The sequence below is a fragment of the Cucumis melo genome, chromosome 6 (genome assembly GCF_025177605.1).
Source record: "Cucumis melo cultivar AY chromosome 6, USDA_Cmelo_AY_1.0, whole genome shotgun sequence".
Taxonomy (NCBI): domain Eukaryota; kingdom Viridiplantae; phylum Streptophyta; class Magnoliopsida; order Cucurbitales; family Cucurbitaceae; genus Cucumis; species Cucumis melo.
Genome location: NC_066862.1, coordinates 34,682,918 through 34,707,083, shown reverse-complemented (window position 1 = coordinate 34,707,083; position 24,166 = coordinate 34,682,918). Strand labels below are relative to the sequence as shown.

The 24,166-nt window shown below is 31.0% G+C and overlaps 1 protein-coding gene across 1 annotated transcript; it reads left to right on the top strand.

The window, feature by feature from the left end:
- Positions 1 to 7,454: 7,454 nt before the first annotated feature.
- On the top strand, positions 7,455 to 9,845 carry LOC103493400 (indole-3-acetic acid-amido synthetase GH3.6). The gene is made up of 3 exons (XM_008454119.3): positions 7,455 to 7,839; positions 7,947 to 8,857; positions 8,935 to 9,845. Exons 1-3 carry the CDS (start codon positions 7,529 to 7,531, stop codon positions 9,525 to 9,527), a joined length of 1,815 nt encoding a protein of 604 aa, XP_008452341.1. The 5' UTR covers positions 7,455 to 7,528; the 3' UTR covers positions 9,528 to 9,845.
- The last annotated feature ends 14,321 nt before the right edge of the window (positions 9,846 to 24,166 follow it).

Sequence of the window (24,166 nt, the reverse complement as noted above, 5' to 3'; positions counted from 1 at the left end):
TAGGGAGACAACCATAGGCATTTCAAGAAGTTCAGTGACTTTGAAGAAGCACGTGCAAACCCACCGTATAGATTGGTGAATCGTGTGGAAGATTGGTACTTCCTCTACGATCACTACTTGACTCAAAAATTTTAAGTGATTTACATCTTTTACTTTTACTTCACGTTACTTTATTTTTGTTGTTTGTATGTAACATTTTGATTGTTTACATGTAAGAGCAATCAAGGACTAACAAGACTGCTAAAGTAAAGTAGCCTTACAACCATAGTAACGGGTCTAAGTCGTTTCTACAACGACAATGTGAGCTCACCTAAACAACGAGGTCACACAGTGGATAGTCTGGAGTTGCTTAGAGACACATATACCAATAGGAGTGGCCAATTCGTTTCACAAGCGGCTGCGAATGCACATGTAAGTTTATGAAAACTTATTCTTGTATTTTTCTACTTTAATTGTCAGTTCATAACTTAAAACTTTTTGTGCATAATCAAATACTTAAACTCTAGTCCCAACCTACCCCAAAAGGTAATCAACCCCTCTCCGAGGACGAGATATGCAAGACTGTTTTCTATAGATGACCTGGCTATTCAAAAGGTTTTGGTTGGGGCCCCAAGCCTAAGTCCCAAAAGGCTAGTAGTAGTTCTTTGTCTTCATATGAGCAAGAGATGCACTCTAGAAAGGTTAAGGAACTAAGAGCTAGCCTTCAAAACGCTCAACGAATAATTGAAGAGCAATGAAGAACATTGGAGTTGCATGCCGAAGAAATAGAAGAAAGGAAGAAGATAATCAAGGAAATGAGTTGGGCATAGAGAGGACCTTGAACACTTGGGGTATGTATTTTTCAACTTTTAAGTTGTTTAATTTGTCATCGATGATATATATCTAAATTTACTTTTATGTCATTATAAGTTTGGACTTGTGGGAAATGACGTTCACAACGATTAGGAGATCCTGCAATTTTTTTTTTCTTTTTTTATGTAATTTCTTTAAAGAAATTTGTAATTCTTGAATATTTGGTTTTAGTTTTTAATATAAATACAATTTGGTATTCTAATAATTTTTTGTTATTTTTGCGTTAGTTGTCTTTGAGAATTTTATTGAATTTAAATCGAATCGGAACCCAAAAGAGCCTCACAAAAAAATAAAAATTAAATATAAGAATTAAAAATATATATTAATAATAACTCTCAACGCTTTTTGTATGTTAGGAATGAGGCCCTCCCCCGACGTCCCGAGGAACGCATCGGTAAACCTTCTCCAACGCTACATCGGGAGTATGATATTGTCGACGCTTGGAAGGGACATCGAGAGACCACCATTGCCGGCAGAGGAAGGGGATGTCAGAAGTGCCCTATTGTCGACGTACTGTATCTGTCAGCATGTACAGTGTCGGGAGTAAGGCATTCTTGACGCCTTCCCGTTTGCGCATCGAGAATGGCTACACTGCTGAACTACCGCTGACGTCCTTCTCGACGACACCTTGTATGTCGGGATATCTTTTCTCGACGTCTTTTATTATATATATCAACGCATGCCTACGTCAAGAGAACCTCCAATTCTTGTAGTGAATCGAGTATGTTTTGTTAAGACAATGATTTACATTGAGAGATCTCTACGAAATTTTCTTAAAAAAGGTCATGTGAGCGAGGACATAAAAAGTACGGCAAAAGAACAATTGTCACTAGAAGGATAAATTGTCACATTCTCGCAAGCAATTTATGATAAGTAAGATTATATGATGGTGTTGAAGGACTACTGTTCCAAAGTCATCATGCATTCACAAAATCTGAATTTAAGTTTTGGTTTGAATCTTGAGTTAGGTGTTAGCAACAATATCAGACCATAAGGTATTGTATTTGAATACCCTATAATGTCATGTGCTCTCTTTTTAATAAAGATTTTCACTTGTTAAATTTTTTACAAATTTCTGACTCTACAAGGAAATAATAATGTTAAAGTGTACTGACATAATTATATTTATCGTAACTCATCAACTAAAATGTAACTCATCAACTATATTAAGTTTTTAGGTTAAGAAACTTAAAATTATCTAAATTCATACACCGACTTAGTTACGACCTGTCCTTAAAAAAAGCTTTAAATTACAACACATCTATCGAGTAATTATACATTTATCGTATTTTAAAAATTTGTGTGGTATGGTTTGACAAGATTAATGAATGGAGCATGATTTTTAATCATTTCCCCTTTGAAAGCAGTTTTTATTGATTGAACTTTGTCAAGTTGCAAGATGAACAGTCTAGCACAGCTTCTATGAAAATAATTTTTTTTTTTTAAAAAAAAACCTATAAGTCAAAAGTTGGTGAAATAATTTTCAATAAATATATGTCCAAAGTACAAACAAACCTTCAAAATGATGGATGATTTTCAAGCATTTTATCTTGTTTGTGAATATAAAAAGTTGGCTAAATTACATATCAGTAATAATTATTCTTGAAAACTTTATTAAGCCTATTTAGACTACCACTTAAATTTGTCCAATGTTTACATAGCCTAATAGAGTCAAGTTCACCCTAGGATTGACTCCACATTTTACTAGATAACAACTATCCAACCCTTTTTGCCTTCCAGCTATGTGTTTTTTGTTTCCTTTTAAGTATGTATTTCTCTCTAATCATTCTCTTAATTATTACATTAATTTGACCCTAAAATATTTATCTGGATAATTTTAAGCTAATCATATTTTAGTACATCAAATATAAATTGTTATCTAAAAAGGTAAATACTAGATACTTTGACCTCCTAACTTCATTAATTTGGAACATCATGTTATTATAAAATTTTAAAAATCATTTTTTTATGATCATGATTTTTTTTATATAGGTAAAGTGAATTATACTTAAAATGTTCTTGTTATGATTTTTTTAAAAATATTTAAATAAGTTTTTAAAAAGTAAAAAAAAAAAGTTTGTAAACTCTTAAAAATAATCCAAATCCAAGTTGATGCTAAAACTTTTTATTTGGTATAAACCAGAACTTATGACATCTAAAAGTAAAGTATGAATGATAATCTATGAGTATTTAGTAAAAATTTAGTACAAACTTTAAATGATAATCTATGAGTATTTAGTTATAATTTAGTACAATTATTTAATTACCACAAGTTTAAAAGTTAAACCACATTTTCCTTATGATAATGATATTTTTTATTACTTAATTTCAATCACTTGTTCATATTTTTTTAATTTCGAAGACATTCAAAGTAGTAATAATAATATATATAGAGAGAGATCAGTACGAAAGGTTAATTATGCAAATTTTAACCTACTTAATACAATTAATTTGAAACACATTTTGATCCATTTAACATGAAGAACATCTTGTAACAAACTATTCTACACAAAGCTTTCAATTAAGAAATATTATTTACAAACTTTAGCTATATTTTACTCATGAGTCACCCAAAACAAAATTATATCTACACTGTTTGGAACCATCCAGAAGAAACCATTTAGAGAAAAATAGGGTTTAAAGAGTAATTAGGTTAAGCATTAGTCAGATGAGAACTAGGGTTTAAGGAGTAATTAGGTTGAGCATTAGTCAGATGAGAACTAGGTTTTTCTTGCAAATTGCCTTTAAAATCATTCTAATTGGTTTAGAAACTACAAGAGCATTCAACAAAATAGATTTGCTTAAATCGTTAAGTCGATTTCAGTTTAATAAAGAATAGATTGAGAAAAGATAATAACAAGAAAAGTTTGTATGCTTGACGAAGTTGGCTCGTAAGTTAGAGAGTTGGATTTGATGGTAAAATAATCTACTAACCATTTGGTTTTGTTAATAATTAACTATGGTTGACCGACCTGTTTCTTATCTAGTTGACTCAATTACTTCTCTTCTATAATAACCGCCAACTTAATGCAATTATATTCTGCTCCTTAAAAACCTCCCAATGATATATTCATGAAGAAAGAAAAGGTAAATAAATGATATATCTAGAAGAAGCTCGAATATTTTCATGTATTTATTAATCTTTTGAGTTCTCGAAACTTTGTTATATGGCTTTCTAGAACTAACAGCAAACCGAATCATAACACTTTAATTCACACAAGATTAATTATAGATAATAGAAACTAGGTAAAAATAATATTATATTCCCTAAAATTAAAATGTTTAATTTTGTTCTTTTATTTTATTAAATATATTAAATCCATTCTCTATTCTAATTTATCATTGACTATCTTAAAACATTAATTTCATTATTATCTATTAGTAATTTTTACTATAAATAATTTCTTAAATTATACACAATATATTTTCTAACATAAAAATTATTAATATTATATTTAGACACACTTTTTCTAACCTAGCTGGTTAAAATAACATTTTGGTGGTCATATCTCAAAGTTTATTTAATTTAGTATTTATACTTTTACTAAATTTTAAATTTAATTTCTAATTTTTACCAAAATTAATTAAAAATAATAACTATTTTCATACATGAAAATTTTGTAGGTGAATATATTTATTCAAATTTTATAGTAAAAGTATTTACACGGAAAGGAAAACAACCATTAAAGACTAAATTTAAAATTTATTAAAGTTTTGCTATAGGTTAAAAATTTACAAATTGAATCAAAGAGTAAAAAAACCAAAGAAGAAGAAGATTAAGGTTAGTTAATGAGTTAGAATGTATGTGGAAAAGAGGGAAAATGAAGGATGGGTGTTAAATTTGGAGCGATGTTTTAGGGAGGAAATGGAAGGATTTGATGTTGAGTGGAGGCGGGGGGGGACCGTGAAGTCACAGTCTTGGCATTTCAAAAATTCGTGCACGTGTCAACTTTACAAGTTAGGTTGACAGCTGGATGGTCCCACATAGATACTTCAACAAGGAACTCCCCAGTTAACTACCGTACACAACAACGCATACTATTATTATTCTCTTTCCTTTCATTTTCTCGCGTTTCATTCCCTCCAAATCTCCTCCCCTCCGCCTTTTCTTTTCTTTTCTTTTTTCTATTTATTTTCACATAACGCCGTCTTTTCTTTCTCCCTTATTTATTTTATTTACTTTTCTTTTCTTTTCTTTTTTTCTTTCTTTCTTTTTTTTTTTTTACGGCTAAGGGGGAAAATCATAGAGTAACGCTTTCGTTAAACATAAATAATGAAGTCGCTGCCGGTATTTCCTACGACACCCGCCCTACAAGCACGCATGTAACCGGTACAAGCACCGCGTGTTTACCGGATATTGCCGGTTTGATTTTTTCTTATTCTTTTTTTTCATCTCTATCTCAATTACAAATATGTTCTTTTATCTGCTCAACTCAAATTTTAGTCTATTTTTTAGCTTTTTTTTTTTTTTTTTTTTATAGATCCTAAAAATCATTTTAAGGTAGGTTCAATCTTTTATTAACAACAATTTGACCTATAAAAATGTTAAAATTGGACTTCCGAACTTATAATAATTGTAAAATCAAACTCACAAATATTTTAAACTTATATAATCAATCCAATTTATACAATTACGTAAATTTGAGATACCAATTTTAAAGTTAAAATAAATTTGATAGCTAAAATTTTAATCTTTAAAAATCTAAAAAATCTAAAACTATAGTTTAAGAAATTGATTTTGCAATTTTGGTGTAAATTTTTCTTTTTCAATTTGGATTGCTACTAATTACCTAATGATTTGGCTTAATATGATAAAAAAATGAAAAAAAAAGTCATTTTAAAAAATAAATAGGAGAAAAGGGAAATCAATAAATTAGAGTTTTGATAAAAATAAATTTTATATGTTGCTTTGAAATGATATTAGTTTGCATTTATCATTTTCATTTAGTCTTTTTCTTAGTACTCATTTTTTAGCTGTTCATTTTTATTTATCATTTATTTACCATGTGATATCAAAATGAAGCAATAATATTTACTTATATTCATCTGCTGCTAGCAAATTCGATAATTAGAGGGACTCTGGTTGGCAAAACCTTTTGAATCATCTTGTGTTATGGTCATGTCCGATTTCCTAACCTTAGTTTAATATGCTAAATAGTCTTGTTGTGGTTGAGGTTTTCTTTCAATATCTCCTATTCATCAAAGCCACAATTTTCTGTTGCCAGTATGAGATATTCAGGGTCTGGTGCTTTACAATAAAAAAAAAAAAAAAAAAAAAAAAAACTTTGTACAAAAGTTGTACATTAATAAAAATTCATCTTTGTTTGTATGAAACCTTAAAGCTTATTAGTATTTGGTCATTATGACACGAAAATATAAATTGAATTTCAAACATTTGAGACATTTGTCTTTATACACTTATTTATTCTTCATTTATCATAGATCTTAATGGTAATGATAAATTGGTATCAATATAAACAACTCACCTTTTAGATTGCATATTGTTCTTACTATTTTTTTAAGCATACTTTAGAATTAAAAATTAAGATAAATGCTAAATTTGAAGGTAAGTTGAGAGAAAATTGTAGTGTAAATTTCAAAACAAAATTACACATTTTATCCACTTAGAAAATTGGAAGGTTTTCTTCTCATTTCTCACCAAAATTTAGGGAAGAAACTAAAAGTAAATAAAAAAAGAAAATTATTTCTCTCAGCATCTTTCTTCCTCTATTGGTTAGGGTGGAAATCCAAAATTACCCTTTTGCTTTAATAAAATCAACAATTTTAATTACCTTAGGTAGATATTAATATTCATTTGATGTCTACATATCTTTTTTTTTCTTTCAAAATTTTCAATATAGTTTTTAAGAATAGTCATTCAATCTCTCAATAAAATTAGGTTTTACTTTTTCTAATTGTTAACAGTTTTTTCTCATATAAAACCTTCATAGATGTGGTGAAGTTTGCAATGGGTTTATTTTCAGCGTGTAGAAAGAAGTGAATATTGCAAAAGAAAATAACAATAATAGTTATTATTATAATAATAAATTGAAAAAAAAGGAAAAAAAAAACTCCAAATCCTAATGTAGTAGTTTATTTTTTATTCTAAGTTCGAGTGCATGCAAACTACTGAGCTATTTTAATATAATTAGAAAAGAGTAAAATTGTGATAAAGATTAGAAACTTAAAATGGGTAATAATATGTGGTTACTTTACTTTATTTATTTATTTATTTTTGTTATAATTGTTGGAATTACAAACTGATCTTACAATTGAAAAGAGTTTGAAGTAATTGAAGTATGCACACGTGTAAGAGAAGCAAATCATAAAGAGAGTATTAACAAAATTGTTTAAAAATGAGAGAAAGAGACCTACAAAAATTAGATAGAAAAGCACCAAAGAAGACTGACCTAAACAGTAATTTGATTTAATATAATATATGTATAAAAGAATTAAGAAAAAGAAGAAGAAAATGGGAATATGGTTTTACAAATATACCCTTCATGTACTGTTTGTTTAGTTTCTAACTCAAAAGCTGCCATCTAATTTTCTCTATAAATATCCATTTCTCCCTTTTGTTTTTCCCCCAACACGCAGAACCCTCATCCTTTCTGTCTCCTCTCTTTCTCCTAACAAACTCCATCTCTCATTCCTCATTCATTCGTTCATTTGAAAAATGCCTGAAGCACCAAAACCAAGTACTCCAAATTACAACCAGCTCGTTCAAAAAAACAAAGCCATTCTTCAATTCATTGAAGATGTCACCACCAACGCTGCTCTTGTCCAACGCCAAGTCCTCTCTCAAATCCTCTCCCAAAATTCCAACTCCGAGTACTTAACGCTCTATGGTCGCCCCTCTCCTGATACCTTCAAAACCTCCATCCCTCTCGTCTCTTACGACCAAATCCAACCCTTCGTCTCTCGTATTGCCAATGGCGATTTCTCCCCTATTCTATGCTCCTCTCCCATCTCTGAATTCTTAACCAGGTCTAACCTCGGACGTGACATGATGACACTAATTTCTTTTTTGTTTCATTTCTTTGGTTTGTGGATTATTAATTATGATCTCATGTTTTGGATATTTGGTTTTGCAGCTCTGGCACCTCGGGTGGCGAGAGAAAGTTGATGCCGACGATCGAGGAGGAGTTGGAGAGACGATCATTGTTGTATAGCTTGTTGATGCCTGTGATGTCTCAATTCGTTCCTGGCTTAGAGAAGGGTAAAGGAATGTATTTTTTGTTTATTAAAGCTGAGGCCAAAACCCCTGGTGGCTTGCTCGCTCGCCCCGTTTTAACTAGCTACTACAAGAGCTCTCATTTTAAGGAACGCCCTTACGATCCTTATACCAATTACACCAGCCCCAATGAAGCCATTCTTTGCCCCGACTCCTATCAAAGCATGTACGCTCAATTGCTCTGTGGTCTTTGTCATCGTCTCGACGTTCTTCGCGTCGGTGCTGTTTTTGCCTCTGGTTTCATTCGTGCTATTCGCTTTCTTGAAAAGCATTGGCAACTTCTCTGCCACGATATCCGCACTGGGACGCTGAATTCCCAGATCACAGACCAGGCGGTTCGTGATGCAGTTATGTTATCGGTGCTACGTAGGCCGGATCCTGAGTTGGCAGATTATATTCATGGAGAGTGTTGTAAGGGATCTTGGCAGGGAATTATTACGAGGTTGTGGCCGAATACGAAATACGTGGATGTGATTGTTACCGGGACAATGTCACAGTATATTGCAACGCTTGATTATTATAGCAACGGATTGCCTTTGGTTTGTACTATGTATGCTTCTTCAGAGTGTTATTTTGGTGTGAATCTTAACCCTCTTTGTAAACCAAGTGAAGTTGCTTATACTCTCATTCCTTCCATGGCATATTTTGAGTTTCTTCCTATTGAAAGAAGCCACAACAACGATGACAACTCCCTCGATGAGCAACAACTTGTCGACCTAACCGATGTTGAACTCGGTAAAGAATATGAGCTCGTCGTCACGACTTACGCCGGTAATTAATTATTATGCTTCTCTCTTTTTTTCTCTTTTTCTGTTGTGGGGTTTCTGAATAAGTTATGTTTGGAATAGGACTTTATCGATATCGAGTGGGCGATATCCTAAGAGTAGCGGGATTCAAAAACAAAGCTCCACAATTCAACTTCATATGTCGAAAGAACGTGGTTCTAAGCATCGATTCCGATAAAACCGATGAAGTAGAGCTTCAAAACGCAGTGAAAAACTCAATGAACCATTTAGTGCCATTCGAGGCGACATTGGCGGAGTACACAAGCTATGCCAACACTTCAACAATTCCAGGTCACTACGTGTTATATTGGGAGGTAAACCAAAAGGAAGGGGCAGCCACACCGGTGCCGCCGTCCGTGTTGGAAGATTGTTGTCTTACGATTGAGGAGTCATTGAACAGCGTATACCGGCAGGGGAGAGTATCGGACAAGTCAATCGGGCCACTGGAAATCAAGGTTGTGGAAAATGGGACATTTGATAAGCTGATGGATTATGCTATAAGCATGGGAGCTTCAATAAATCAGTACAAAACCCCAAGGTGTGTGAAGTTTCAACCCATTGTTGAGCTTTTGAACTCAAGAGTTGTGGGTTCTTATTTCAGCCCTAAGTGCCCAAAGTGGGTTCCCGGTCATAAGCAATGGTCCCAACAAGATTAGTTCCTTAATTTTCATAATATTCTTCAATGGTCTATTGTACCCTCTTGGTTTTCCCTCTCAAATAATTTGTATGGCTCTTCTCATCATGATCATCTTAATTAGTACTAATGTACTAGGCAATTCTCATCTTTTTTCATAGCTTCTAATTTTTCTTGTTTGGATATATTAGACCCTTTTCTATCCCATATGTAAAAATTGAATTCGAAAAAGAAAAAAAAAAAAAAAAAAAAACTTTCTATTCCTCTCTTTGGCGAATACCATTTTTAGGGTTGATATAATAACTTCAAATAAATACTTCCAGAGTTTATTTAAATTTTATTATATCTATAAATTCTTTTACATTAGTTAAACTATATCTTCAATTATTTAAATTTGACTGTTATATTTGCTATGAAAAATGATGGATGATGTTTTTGAGGGAATTTTGGGTTCGTAAGTCATGATTCCACCCAGAAATTGTGGCCATTCAACTCTCATGGGCTTTATGTTGAATTTGAAAATAACAAGAAAGGTAAAGCCTTTATAAAAAGCATACTAACTTTTCCCTAAGCTAACAGTCTGATGGCCAAATGGATTAGTTTTTGTTGCAAACTCCTACGCACACAACTAAGAGCCTTTATTTTGATGGCATTACATTATTGGACTTTGGGAAACCAAAAATAGCCTATTTTAATGCATTGGTATCAACATATATACTACTTTGCATGTGTTCTAAAATCTATAAAGTTTGGGTTAATTTTTATTATTCTTATATATATTCTTTATATATTTCATTTCGAGAGTTTCAATTTTGTATTCTTGTAGGCTTAAATAAAGTTTATAAAATAATAATTATGTACAATTATGAGGGTATAGAACAATGGGATGACGTTGTAGTATTTGGTTTTTTAATGATATAAAAGTTAACTTAGTTTGATTAAAGACGTAAATTAGTTAAAGGGAAATTATAAATGAAGAGAAAGGGATTATTAGTTTGGTCTAATCCTATTTTAGAGGGTAACCCAAACATAAATCATTATATTAGATTTTGATCTCTTATATTTTCTGTTTTTGTCAGTAAATGGTGTAGGTAAACTTTGATTATTGGAGGACATAAAAAAAAATTTTAAAATAAAGACTAAATTGATTAAAAAAATTAATGTTAATATTGCAATAAATTAAATTTAATATTCATGATTTGATTGCCATTGAATTCAGAGAAGTTCACCGAATTGAAGAAAGCATTTGGTTTAAATTTTCAACTATTTAATTTTGAAAACATTCACTTTTCAGGAAAAAAGAATTGAAATGTTTGTGAATTACTTAAAATAATTTTTGAGATATTATTTAAATAGTTTTTCTTATCAATAAATGATAAAAAAAAAATACTTTTTTGAAAAATATTAATTTTCTATTAAGTCTCAATTCAAGTATAACTTTACCTCCCTCTCTAACTTGAACATCTCATTTGTATTTTGAATTTTATGTCGATAAAATAATTCTTTTACAATATTACTCAAAAATGCTAAATAAATTTGTACGTGGATTTTTTTTTAAATAAAAATGTAATATATATATATATATATTAGAGATTTTTATTTAATAGAATACGAAAGTAGACAAAAGAAATGTATGAGTTTTAAATATCAAAATAAAATTTATTTTAAATGCTAAATATGAAAAGTTTTCAAAATGAACAACTTTATATTTTTCAAGTTCTTAACAAGTTAGCTCATAAGTAAAAGTCAAAGCAAATAGAATACGAAATATTAGTATATATGTTAGTGGATGTATAATACAATAATGCAAAAGAATTTATTAGTAAATTAAAATTCAACATCAAGTTCTTTAAGTCTATTGGTGATAGAGAGTCAATCACTAATAAATTTTACTATCATTAGTAATAGATTTGTATCACTAATAAATTATATAAGATGTGATAGACCTTTAAAATATATCACTAATATAAATATGTTATTGATAGACTAATGCTAAAGAGAGGCAGACTTTCTATAATAGATATAAACTCTATTCATGATATGAAATATACTGAAAACCTATACGTGTGATTAGATACCGTAGCTTATATTAAGTGAAATCTATCCATAATAATCAATGATATATAGTTTACATAAAAGATAGAAAATCTACAACTTAATAGACTTTTATTACACACTTTTAAGCTTCAATCATAAATAGTTTAGGTAAAATCTTGTTTCCAGTTCTTATATGGTTACTTTGAGAAAGAGAGTGCATCAAGTTACTTAAAATATTTTGTTGAGTTGTCAATTAAAAGATGAAGAAAACAAAAATGGAGGAAGACAGTGAGAAAATGGAGAAAAAGAAATATTTGTTTGAAATCTTTGTAATAAAAAGAGGGAGTATATAATAGGTTAGTTGTGGTTTGTGATTGGATTTCTATTAGTCATCATAGTGTTTAGTATTGATATAGATTTAGGTTGTGAATAAAAAATATGTTAATCCTAATAAGATTCAAACTACGAAAAATGTAGGGCCATACAAGAAAACATAGGCATATAGGCATATAGTTGTGCTAAAAACATAACCCAACCTAAAATAATCTAAAGCTTATTATTTTTTCCAATTTTCTGACCAATCCAATCAAAAACAAAATTTAACCCAACCCAACTCTTATGGTTGGGTTGGGTAATTCAGATTGGTCGGATTACTAAAGTTTTTAAACATCCCTACTACAAGGTGTAATGTCATGAGTTTAGGAGTGATTAGGTTTTGAACACTCATAATTCGGGTTGGTTGAGTTACCGTATTTTTTAAACAATTTGTAATGTCGTGAGTTAGAGGAGGACATGAATGAATTGTTATCACATCCGAGAGGGATTCTGGTAAAAAAAAGACTTAATTAAAAGTTACTATTTATACTAATAAGGTGTATATTTCTTTTCGATGACTTGATCATATAAACTTCAAAGTCATGCATACTTAGCTAAAAAAAATTCTACGTTGGATGACCTCTTGGGAATTTTCCTAGGATGTATGTTTGTGGAGACAACTTTGAAGCTTTTAAGATAAGTAGGAATGATGTTGTTAGGTCGTAGGGGATACAAGGAAATGTTGAGAATGTAAATTTCGAATCATAGGCTTGGGGCGTTACAACTACCTTCGTATATTGATGTTTTTTGTTATTTTATAATATTAAGGAGTGTTTTTAAAAACTAATTAAAGTTTTAAATTTTGTTATGGGAATTTAGGTATGATATATATAAAAACAAAGTAAAAGGCAACAGAAATATTTTAACAATGATGATAAACAATACCGTAAAGGAAAAAGTAGAGAAGAAGAAGAGACACAAAAGTTATATAAGTTAAATAGAGGCAGAGAAGGAAAAGAAAGAGACACAAAAGAGTTGTAATGGTTAAATCGTAATGAAAGATCTTAGACTCACAATTGAATCCAAACGTAAATACTATTTGTGGTGGATCCAGCCCACTAACAGCCCTGGCCCAACACTTCTAAATGCCCAAGTATTCTATTCAATCAATATCTTGTTAGCTAATTTGGAAGCTGAGTGCACAATGGAGATGATATCACAGGTGATAAGCAAAGGCAAATAATAAAGAAAGCTAACTATATGGAATGTTTTATTAAATTCCTTAAATATTTATTATGTAGACTCATGTAATTTTGAGAAGCTCTTTAAGTGGCCAAAAAATGTCCATATAGCATTCGAAATTTCCTCCAATCATCTAGTCTTGAGGGGTCTTTAAGCAGTAAGCAGCTCTCAAGTTTATGTGAAGACAATGTTTTTGTCACTGCATTTGTAACATTCTTTTCAAGAGAAATTTTCTCCACACAACTTGCTTAGCTTGGAGCAAGCTAAGCAATTTTATGTTGGATGACGTTATAAGAATTTTCCTAAGACGCATGTGAGTGAGACATAGAATTTCAAATCTTGGGTCTGGTCTTACATTGTCTCCATTATTTTATCAGTAATTTGTCATTTTCTTTTCTTTTTCATATTTATGGTTGAAATCTTGGTACCGAAATTTATTGTACAAAAGAGAAGAAAAAACTATGTTTACGAAGCTAGTGTAACTTAGTCCATTATCAACATCCAACATTGCTTAATGGCTTGCTACCTCTTCCTTCGATTAATTGAAAATGACACACGTCACAACACTTTTTTCATTTTTTCATTAATTTCTAATGGTCAGCCACACAGGTAGTTATGAGAGATCAGTAGAAAAAAGATCATACAATTGAATGAAAAGACCATGGGTACATGTAACAAGGGACACCGCGGCTGCAACGGCGATGGCGGAGGAATCGAATAAGGGTATTGGCCAAATTTAAAGAATGGGGCAATGGGAAAAGCCATTAAAGAGGAGTAGGGTATGTGTGGAGAAGAAGTAAGCAGAGAAATGTCGGTAAGAAAGAAGAAAAAAAAAAGTAGATGTTGGTTTGTTAGAGAACATTGCAAAGGATATTAAATATGCATTTGATGAAGAAACTTCAGAAAAAGAGAGGGGTGAAGAAGATAAGGTGAGAGTGAGAGGTTGCAACAAATAATAAAGACAACTACTGTTTCTTTTATCAGCCTTTGTCTAACCCTCTAATGGAGTCCGTCCGATCAATGATGTATTTTAAGGATCTTAGTAAAAATTGGATACTTTTCTTGGTAAAGTGCTATTCTGCTTGCACATTATGAATTTACACATTCAACCTTGAAAATCATCCGCTCAATGACACTCGGTGCTTGATGCTCTATGTTCTATGCTACAATTCATTTGGTTCTCTTATTTTAATATATATACTGTCCTTTGGCTTCTTAAATATCATGTTTATAATAGCATGTTCTAGTTCGTATACTTTTCATCATAATACTAAAAATAACAATTTAGTCCATCAACTTTAATTTATAAAAGTTTAATCTATATGGATTAAAATTTTGTAACATTTTAAGTCTGTAAACTCTATTATGAAACAATTTAGTTCTTATACTTTTGAATTTCAAACGAAACTCTACCGTTAAAAAGATAATCATAAAATTATATTAGATGCTAATTTTTATTACAGACATAGACTTTTTATTTTATAAAAATATCGAGTCTCTAATATGTTTATCAGTTTATTTATGCAAGAAACCTATTAAATCTTAACACTAATTTCTACCAATGGAGCTAAATTGTTACAAATTTTAAAATAAATGACTAAATTGTTACAGAGTGAAGTCCAAAAGCAATAATGGGTAACAAAACTCAAAGTAGAGACTAATCCGGTTTGAATTACATTTTCAAGTGTTTAATTCAAAAAATAAGTTGAAAAAAATTAAAGTGTTTACAAGTCACTTATAATAGTTTTTTAAATGTATTTTAAACAATTTTTACAAAAATGAATTTAAACAAAAACGAATTTCTTCAAAAACATTTTTTTCTTACCAAATGTCTAAATGAACTCTAAATTATTGCGAATCAAAGTTATATTTATAGACTAAATTGTTATTTTTGTAAAAGTTTAACAAAGGGGATTTTTAACTATTTTATTTTAGTACGAATGTTTAATTTTACATTAGAACAAGAATGAGCTACAATAATTAACACATCACCTTTCTACATATAAAGATGAAAAGTTGAATCTCCCATTCGATTGTACTAAAAAAGAATTACTTTATATCTTTTTAATAAATTTTAGAAAATAGTCATTACGTTTTGTGGTTGACTTTTATAAAAGAGAAGATGACTCCTATAAGACAACTTTAATAAATTTTGGAAGTATATTTATATAGTGTCTTTTCTTGTATTAATTGAGTACTACCTGTAGTGCATGTGTTTTATTGTTAAAAATACATCCTAAAATTAAATTTGAGAAAATATATGTATATTCTTAAATATTAAGATTAAAGTAGAATAAATATTTGGATACTTTATTTATGTAATTGTATACACCATTGAGGATATCTCTTGATACTATTTTCATCCAAATAATTTACATTTTTTGGATCAATTGGTAATTTAAAATAATATCAGAATAAGTGATCTAAGATGGAAAATCAACGTTCAAACACTAATTGTACTGTTGTTTCCTCCTCATTTAATATTGATTTTCTCTCATTGGGTCTTTCACATATTTCAAGCTTACAAGTTAGAGAGAATGTCATATGATATTGTTGAAATGCGACAAACGTTTCATATTTCTTAGATAAAGGAATGATCATTCATAAATGATGACAACTATTTCCATTGGAATAAAGCTTTTTGGTGTGATACCAAAAATAAAGTCATGAAAATGATGCGTAAAGTGGACAATATCTTACGATTATAGAGATATTATGTTGGGTAATAACTCTAGAGTTTTTAGAATCATTCAATGTTATGCATACTTTGAAGTTAGCATTTTTTTTTTCTTATTTAATTTAAATTATAGCTTTTAATTGTTAATATTTTTTTATAATAATAGTGTATTTTTTGTAAAATTGAGCATAATGACACACAACATAAATATAAATATAGAGAAAAATATAATTTAACTAAAAAGAGGGCACTTCAAGTTTTTCCACTATCTCCAAATTTTTTGGAATTTCAACCAATGGTGTGTAGTTACAAGATCCATACTAGAGATTATTTAACACATATTATCATCTTTATAATACTTCCCTTTAAATGTACATTATATACGATGGAGTTCTAAAGAGAAGAGAGAAAATGATATGCAACAGAAAACATTTGTTTTCCTTATTCTTTGATATTGATAACAATAATCATTGTATGAAAGATGGGGTTTTAATTAGAATAGCCTAAATTGCTACATGATATTACACAATAAGCCTTTCTTTCTAATATATTACATAAAAGTCTTAAATGAACATTTTTCACAAAAGAATCCTCGAATGTACTTTATTACCTAAATTTCATTAATCTTGAATAATATTTTCTTTAATTATCAACAACCATATTTATTATGTGAATTGTAACTTCCTTAATTATTAATATATATATTTGAATTTATTAATATAATATTTATTACCTTTACAATGATTTAGATATGGTATAAATTATTATCTTATATGGTAATAATATTTTTAATTATCTTACAAAATAAATATTTTCAATTTCATGTCCACCCAAAAGTTATTTTCTCACAATTATCAATTTCGACGTCGACATTCTTCTCTGATTTCCATAACAAAAAAAAAAAAAATTTTCTTTCTTCTTCCTTTTCGATTTCCTTCTTATGATACGGTTAGTCTTTTTTTTTTTCGTATATTATTTATTCTTCCATTTCGTTTCATATATTTTTTTCCTTAAAAAATTTGTTCTTTTGTCTTCCATTTCGTAGCATATATTTTTTTTCTTAAAAAATTTGTTCTTTCTTCCTCTGTTTCGTAACATATATTCCAGTAATGTTCCTCCTATTTTGATTTTTCACATATACTACTAAATAATACATTTATGTTTTGTAATTTGTTACATATATACTACTGCATATATTGAATAATACATACACAATTTTTTTCTCATGTTCTCTAATTTTTTTCTTACTCAATTTATATACTACTGCATATATTCAATAATTACTGCATGTTCCGATCATCTTATTTATATTTTTGTTTAGTAAAGTTTTCATGAACAATATATACATTTATATACCACTGTTTAATCTACTTCTATTATATGTTTTATCAGATATATACATTTTATTTTTATTTATGTTATGTGATTTGCTACATATATATACTACTCCATATTATTCAATAATACATAAATTGTAGTTGAATTTCATTATATATCACTACATACATAGATGATGTTATCAGTATATATATTTGTATATATACAATAACAGGTATTCAGTGACACATATAGTTCAATTCTTTTTCCTTCATATTTCGTATTGTTTTCTTTATTTTTTTCTTGATTTGATTAGTATTTTTTTTGATTTCGTACGTATATACTACTGCATATAATACGCTTATGTTCTGTGATTTGTTACAAATATACCACTGCATATATTCAATAGTACATAAATTGAAGTTGTTATCCTCCCACTGAATGTAAAACGTTCAGTTGGTCGACTAAAGAAGATTATAATTCCTTATAAATTAGAGTTCAACAGACTCGTTAAATGTGGCCATTGTGGACGCGTTGGCCATAATCGAAAGAGATTACAAGTTTTCCTTATTGAATTAGTTTTTCATTATTATTATTAAATTTTTAGTATGTTGTTTTAGAATTTTATTTGAAATACTCATATTCTAGTTTTTAGTTCAATTATTTTATTTCCATATTTTTCCATAAATTTTCAGAGTACTAATCAAAGTTCCTCAATTTATTATATTCAATAATTCATACATAATCACTATTGTTTCAAACACAACTTATTATTTTTTACATATAATATGAATATTTGAAATAAAATACATAAATCAATTTAACAAATTGAAAACATAATATTTCATTCATAAAATATACAATATATTATTTTATATATACTATTCATAAATCAATTTAACATATCCTATTTTTCGGCAAATGTAAGTCAATTTATATGTATTATTGTATATATGAAGAGCTATATATACACTAAATAACATAACCGATCTATCATATTTTTCGGAAACTGCATGTCAATATATATTTATATAAATTGTATATATCAAGTGGTGTACATCTAAATGCAATATTACGGACTCGAAGTTTAAAACGTTATAGAAAATCTACGATGTTATATATGAATTATTATATATATGAAGTGGTATATGTCTAAAGCAATTCTTTGGGAATAAAACATAAAACGTTCTAGGAATACTATGATTTAATGGAGTACAGAAAAATATAACGAATTGAGGAAGACAGCTAACTGGATGTATAAGGCAAACGAAAGAACGAAAAAAATTGAGATAATGTGCAGGCAGATGGATTTGGCGAAGAAATTCAATTGATTTTCGGCGGATGGAATTGGTGAAAATGTTGAGATAATGTGCATGTGAACAAACGAAATAACGAAACTGGATGAAATTGGTGAAGAAATTCCATTGATTTTCGGTGGAGGATGTAACAGAATTGGTGGAGAAATTGGATAATGTGCAGGCGGCGAACGACAAAGATGAGAAATTAAGCAGAGATGATTTGATTAAGAAATAGATTTTTGAAAAATATTTTCATATTCAAAGATATATTATAAAATAATTAAATATATGATTCGATTATAATTTAAAATAAATTATATAAGGTGTTTTTTGTGGAATATTAAATATTTTACATTAATTAAAAACATAATTAAGGAAGTTATATTTTAGATAATAATGATAAATATAATGTAAATATGGTAAAAAATACTTATTAATTACGAATTATCTATATAATTAATGTTAATCATAAGGATAAAATTGTTCTAAAAATATGTGAATTTCTAATTAAGTAAAAAAAATGTTATTTTTAGGATATTTGTGAAATTTCATAATTAAATTAGGTCTTTTATCTAAATCTTTCGACAGAAATGTAGGGATGAAAATCTCTTACAATGAACACACATACATTGGATGGAATGACAAAATTTGGGTTGCCCATTGGAAATTTAGCAGAAAAACGAATTTAATAAGTTTTATAGCAAATGCCCTGACTCACACATTTTTCAATTTTTGGTACTTCTCGCTTGCCCTTGATTCTGTGGTATTTTATGATTTCCACGTGCACTACATTATAGATGTATTAGATATTTTGCAAACTCGGATACTGTGTCAGATCCGAACCAAATCTAAGATTTATTTGTTATAGAATATTGAACCAAACCTTTTCTATATCAATGGAATCTCTATTCATAATATCTCCAATTAGTTATATTCTGTGAGACCTTGACCGTGTACTACCTATGCAAGAGGTCATTATGTGAAGGGACTCATGAAAAAGTAAATTGCATTTTGCGAGACGATTACACGATGGAAGGTCTTCATTAGGAAGATGCGACGTGTCAAATAGTTAGGCGATTTGAACTTACTTCACCAAGAAGTAGTGACGTGACCCTTTCGTCGGTAAACCGACAATTGATTTGACCTTACCGCTCAATCCAAATTCAGGATAAGAAGTGGGCGAAGACCGGTGACGTTCTAGAATTGAACCATTTCTCACCACCAGTAAAGGTAATTATTCCAGCATGGGAAACTTCACCAGAAAAGTTTATAAACTGATTGATTCTGATCCTTTTGAGGTTGCTTTTACCCTGAGCTTACTTAAAAGAGATTAGAGCGAACTTCCAAGGTCTCCTAGAGATTCTAATCAAGCCTAAACCTCGATTGGAAGGTGCAAAGGAGCTCGTGGGTAGCAACTCACTATTATGACTGTAAGTGGTTCCTTTTATTAAATTCCAACTTACTATATTTCTGTTGAAACTATGAAAGACATGATTTCTCTCATGCTCTCTAAATCTTAAAATGCGTATGAATTAGAAATTAATTGTGCTTTTATATGAACTAGAATGTTACAATAAGATGATGTATAGTTGAGAAATACATAAGATTTGATATAAAATTGTAGCGATGAATTAAGATGAGCTTTGGTACCTTATGCGATTGGAATGCTTCATACTTGCTATGTGACTGGTATGAGATGCCTTATCCTTGCTGTGTGATCTGAGATAAGATGTTTTATTCTTATGTGTTCTGAAATAGAATGCCCTATTCACGCTATATGATCTTGAATAGGATGCCTCATACTTGTTGTGTGATTTAGTATGGGATGCTCCTTGCTCGCTGTGTGATTTGACATGGGAAGACGCGTACTGCATAGTGGAATTGATGGAACTTGCTAAATGTGTTGAGATTACTTCGCATAGCTGCAACTTAACAAAAAAGTGTAGTAAATGCTTAAGCTCATGAAGAAAGGGTACAAAAATGTAATCAAACATCTAGAGTGACTCAATGGAAAAGACTGTTATGTGAAATGCACACTATGCGATTTAATGAATGATGAAAGAATGTGTAACGCCCCAAAAATTTAGAAATTTAATATTATTATCTTAAGTACGATTTTGAGATATTGGGTGTTTTGAATTAAATGATTTATGAACATTTGATTTTTAGACATCAAGAAAATATCTAAGGGTGATATTTTATTTGGAAAAAAGATTAAGGTGATTGGGTGATTTTGATATTTTTTAATGGAGATTGTTGGGCTTAAATAAGAAAAAGATTAAGTGTTTTAATTGGTTAAATTAGGGAAAGAGAAAAGGAGAATAATATCAAGCTTATTATTATTATTATTATTATTATTATTTTCCCTTTAAAAAGGACCATTGGGACCCGTGCAAGCCACCATCACATTCTTTGAGAAAGAAAAAGAAAAAGAAAAGAAAAAGAAAAATCCCTTCTTAAAAAACCCTAGCCGCCGCCGCCGTCAGTCGATCCGCACACCCGCGTCGCCTACCCAGCCGCCGCGATTCGTCGCTCTCTGCCGCTTCCGTCAGCTGCCGTTACGAGTCCGCCGCCTCGCCCAGCCGCGATCATCCATCAAAACCGAGCACCGTCCGTCAAAACCGTGCGCCGTCCGTCGAAGTTTGTGAAGCCGAGCCGCGCCCGTGCCTCCACAACTCGAGTCGCGTCGCCACCCGACCCGCAAGCCATGCATGCTCCAAGCCACAAGTCGTGCCCGCTCCACACTGCAAGGCGCGCTCACTCCACGCTGCAAGCCGCGCCCGCGCCTGCGCTCTTCTCTGTAAGCCGAATTTCAGCCGACCCGTCAGTCGATTTTCGCCTCTCCAGCTGAGTCAGCTGAGCCGCCAAGCTCCTTTTTGCCCTAGTTTGACCCACATTTTTGGTAAGCCTCGGTAGGTTTGGTTTTGGCTTTAATCTATCCAGCTAAGGTTATTTTGACCCTAACTAAGTTGGTTGTTTGATTAAATTGACTTAGTTAATTAGAAGTCGAGCGGGGGATTTGTCCTACTTAGTCCAAACCAAGTCCGGCCTTGACCTCGGGTAAGTCACTTCAAGTGGGTTTTTGGACCAAAATTCTTTGAGGGTTAAATTATTAAATTATGGTTTCCTGACCATTTAGGACCTTCGCCGCTTGGGGAGCGTGTTGTTTTTACTGCTAGCACTTGCTGAGTAAGCTCCAGGTAAGAGATTCTCCTACTAGACCTTCGATTTATATTGAAGGGACCGCATGTTTGAACTTATGGTTACGTATGAATGGTAGAGGTTGTTGAAGAGAGAGATTGATATTGACATTGTGCCTGCTGATTTACTCTATGGTTAGCATGAATAGTATGTCGATGCTACCGTCTTCGTTCTAGCGACATAGTGGTAGTTGAGGATGATTGATATGATATGTTAGGGTTGGTACGTTATGGTTCGATGTGTTATAGCATGAATTGACGTAATTATGACATGTATGATAAGTTATGATGTGATTGATGCGATGTTGTGTACATGCTATGGGTAGAGTGTATGTTAGCTTCTTATTAGAGTCGTACCCACATGGGTGTCCTTCAGGATCACCATTATTATGACACAGACGTGATGGAAAGACCCGATGGGGTCGCTCACACTTATGACTGCGTAGTCTGACGGGATTACCAGTCTTTCATTGACATTGACATAGACATGACGTGAGTGATCCGACGGGACCGCTTACAGCCCGATCGTCCTAGGTATTCCCTTGGGAATCACTAAGGACCAACTTGTTCCTACGGGGACACAGATTACACGTGTTCGGGGATGTGCCAGTTCAGGGATACCACTTTTAGGACTCTAATAGGAAGTTAACAGGCATCTACTAGGACTAGTAGTGGGTCCCTTACTGAATATTTTTATGCTCACTCTTTCCATTTCCATTTTTCAGGCAGAGGCAGAGGTAAGAGCAAGGGCAAGCTGGTGAGTGACCAGAAGTGATCGTGACAGGCCATAGGGATACGTTTGCTTCCACTTATGTCAATATTTGGATTTTAGTATTGCATTTTCAGTTCTTTCTCTATTGGTTAATTTATTTCTTTAAAAGTAGATAGGGCCCGAGTTAGGACTTTATTTTATACTTATTTCACATTTTCTTGTTTATTTTTTTATTATTTGAAAATTTGAAGTTTTTGTCTTATTCTATTTTTAAAACTTTAAAAACTTATATACCCTTTTTAAATAGTAATGGCTTCGTTAGTATAAGGACTTGGGTCGTTACAGAATGATTCTTCCCTGAGATTTATGATTTGCCGATAAGCTGAGATGTTGAAGAAAATGCTTAACGCCTTGAATAAGTGTTTTAAACTTAATATATAATGATTGACTTACATATTATCTATATTGCTTGATTTAGCAAATTGTCTATATTTACTAAAAAAAATTCATTATTTAGTGACAATATTTTAGTGGCGCAAGTAACTTTTGTCAATAAAAGATCGTTTATAGCAACACGGAAAAATGTGTCACAAAATATTATTATTAGCAACACGTTTTTAATTCGCGTCACTAAAATAATTAGAAACACAACAACAGTGTCACTAAAATTAAATAGTTTTTGCCAAACTTGAATGTTGCTAAAACTTTACCAATTTTCCCCCTTTACTTTTAATGTCCCTCCAACTTCTCGGTAAATAATTTATTAAATATATTTTTAATTTTCGCATCCCCTTTCTTTCTACCATCTCCACGAAAAAAGATCCCAAAACCTACTTTCTCAATCCTCCCCATCTCCACCAGCAGCCACAAGAAACCCAGAAGTACATTGATTTTTTTTCATCGACTACGACCCACGGATGTTGCGGCCGATCACATAGAAGTTGGCGTTTCGATCGGCCATATAGAAGCTGACAATGACCTACGACTGGCGGACTCAAACTTTTGGTTCCACATGAAAGAACTTGAACTTCTCAGCTCCACTCGAACTTCTGGTTCCACCTGAAGTTGAAATTCAACTTTTGCAACTCAATCCACTCTGACGAGGCTAGCAAAAAATGTCCATTATACCCGAACTCGAACTCAATGACCAAATCTCCAACTTCTGCACTTTTGCCCTAACTCTGTAAAGGTATCAACCTTACACATATTTATGAGTAATGTTTAGATATTATGTATTGTGATGACTAATGGCTCATGTGGTTGTGTGAAATAAAGCTTTAGATATTATTCTTTACTTGATTTTAAGAAAGGGATATATTGATGGTTGAGGGGAATAAGACTTTTCCCACTATAAACCGAACATTTTTCAAGTATATATTCTTAAATGCTACAAGTGATTTTTAAACTATTTTTATTTCTGTATTTATGAATTTTGACCTAAATGAAATGATTTTGTTTCTTGTGCTCAAAGTTATACTGAGAAATACATATCTTACATGTTGAAAGTTAGGATATTTTCAATTAGCTCTCTAATTTGTTATTCTTTGTAGGAAAAATATCCCTCGTATTTTTTCTTTTATAGGAAATACATATCAAACGTGTTTGTTTCTGTTGTTCACTACACAAAAGCTACAAAAAGTATGACTCTCCAGCTAAAGCACGAAAACACCATGACAAACGAGTGGCACATGATTCAGGTTGGGCTCGTTTATGTGATCGATGGAAACGAGAAGACTTTTAAAGTAGATCTGAAGAAAATACTAAGGCACAATATAAATTTCCATTCACTTATCGAGGTGGGACTACAACATTTTTACGCCATAAGCAGAAAAAGGTATTACACTTATTTTTGTATTGTACTTA

Bases quoted from the DNA above. Each gene is read 5' to 3' on its own strand.
- LOC103493400 (XM_008454119.3), top strand. From the start codon at position 7,529: ATGCCTGAAGCACCAAAACCAAGTACTCCAAATTACAACCAGCTCGTT. The intron at 7,840-7,946 runs GTCTAACCTCGG...TTGGTTTTGCAG, and splicing joins ATCTCTGAATTCTTAACCAG to CTCTGGCACCTCGGGTGGCG. The intron at 8,858-8,934 runs GTAATTAATTAT...TGTTTGGAATAG, and splicing joins CGTCGTCACGACTTACGCCG to GACTTTATCGATATCGAGTG.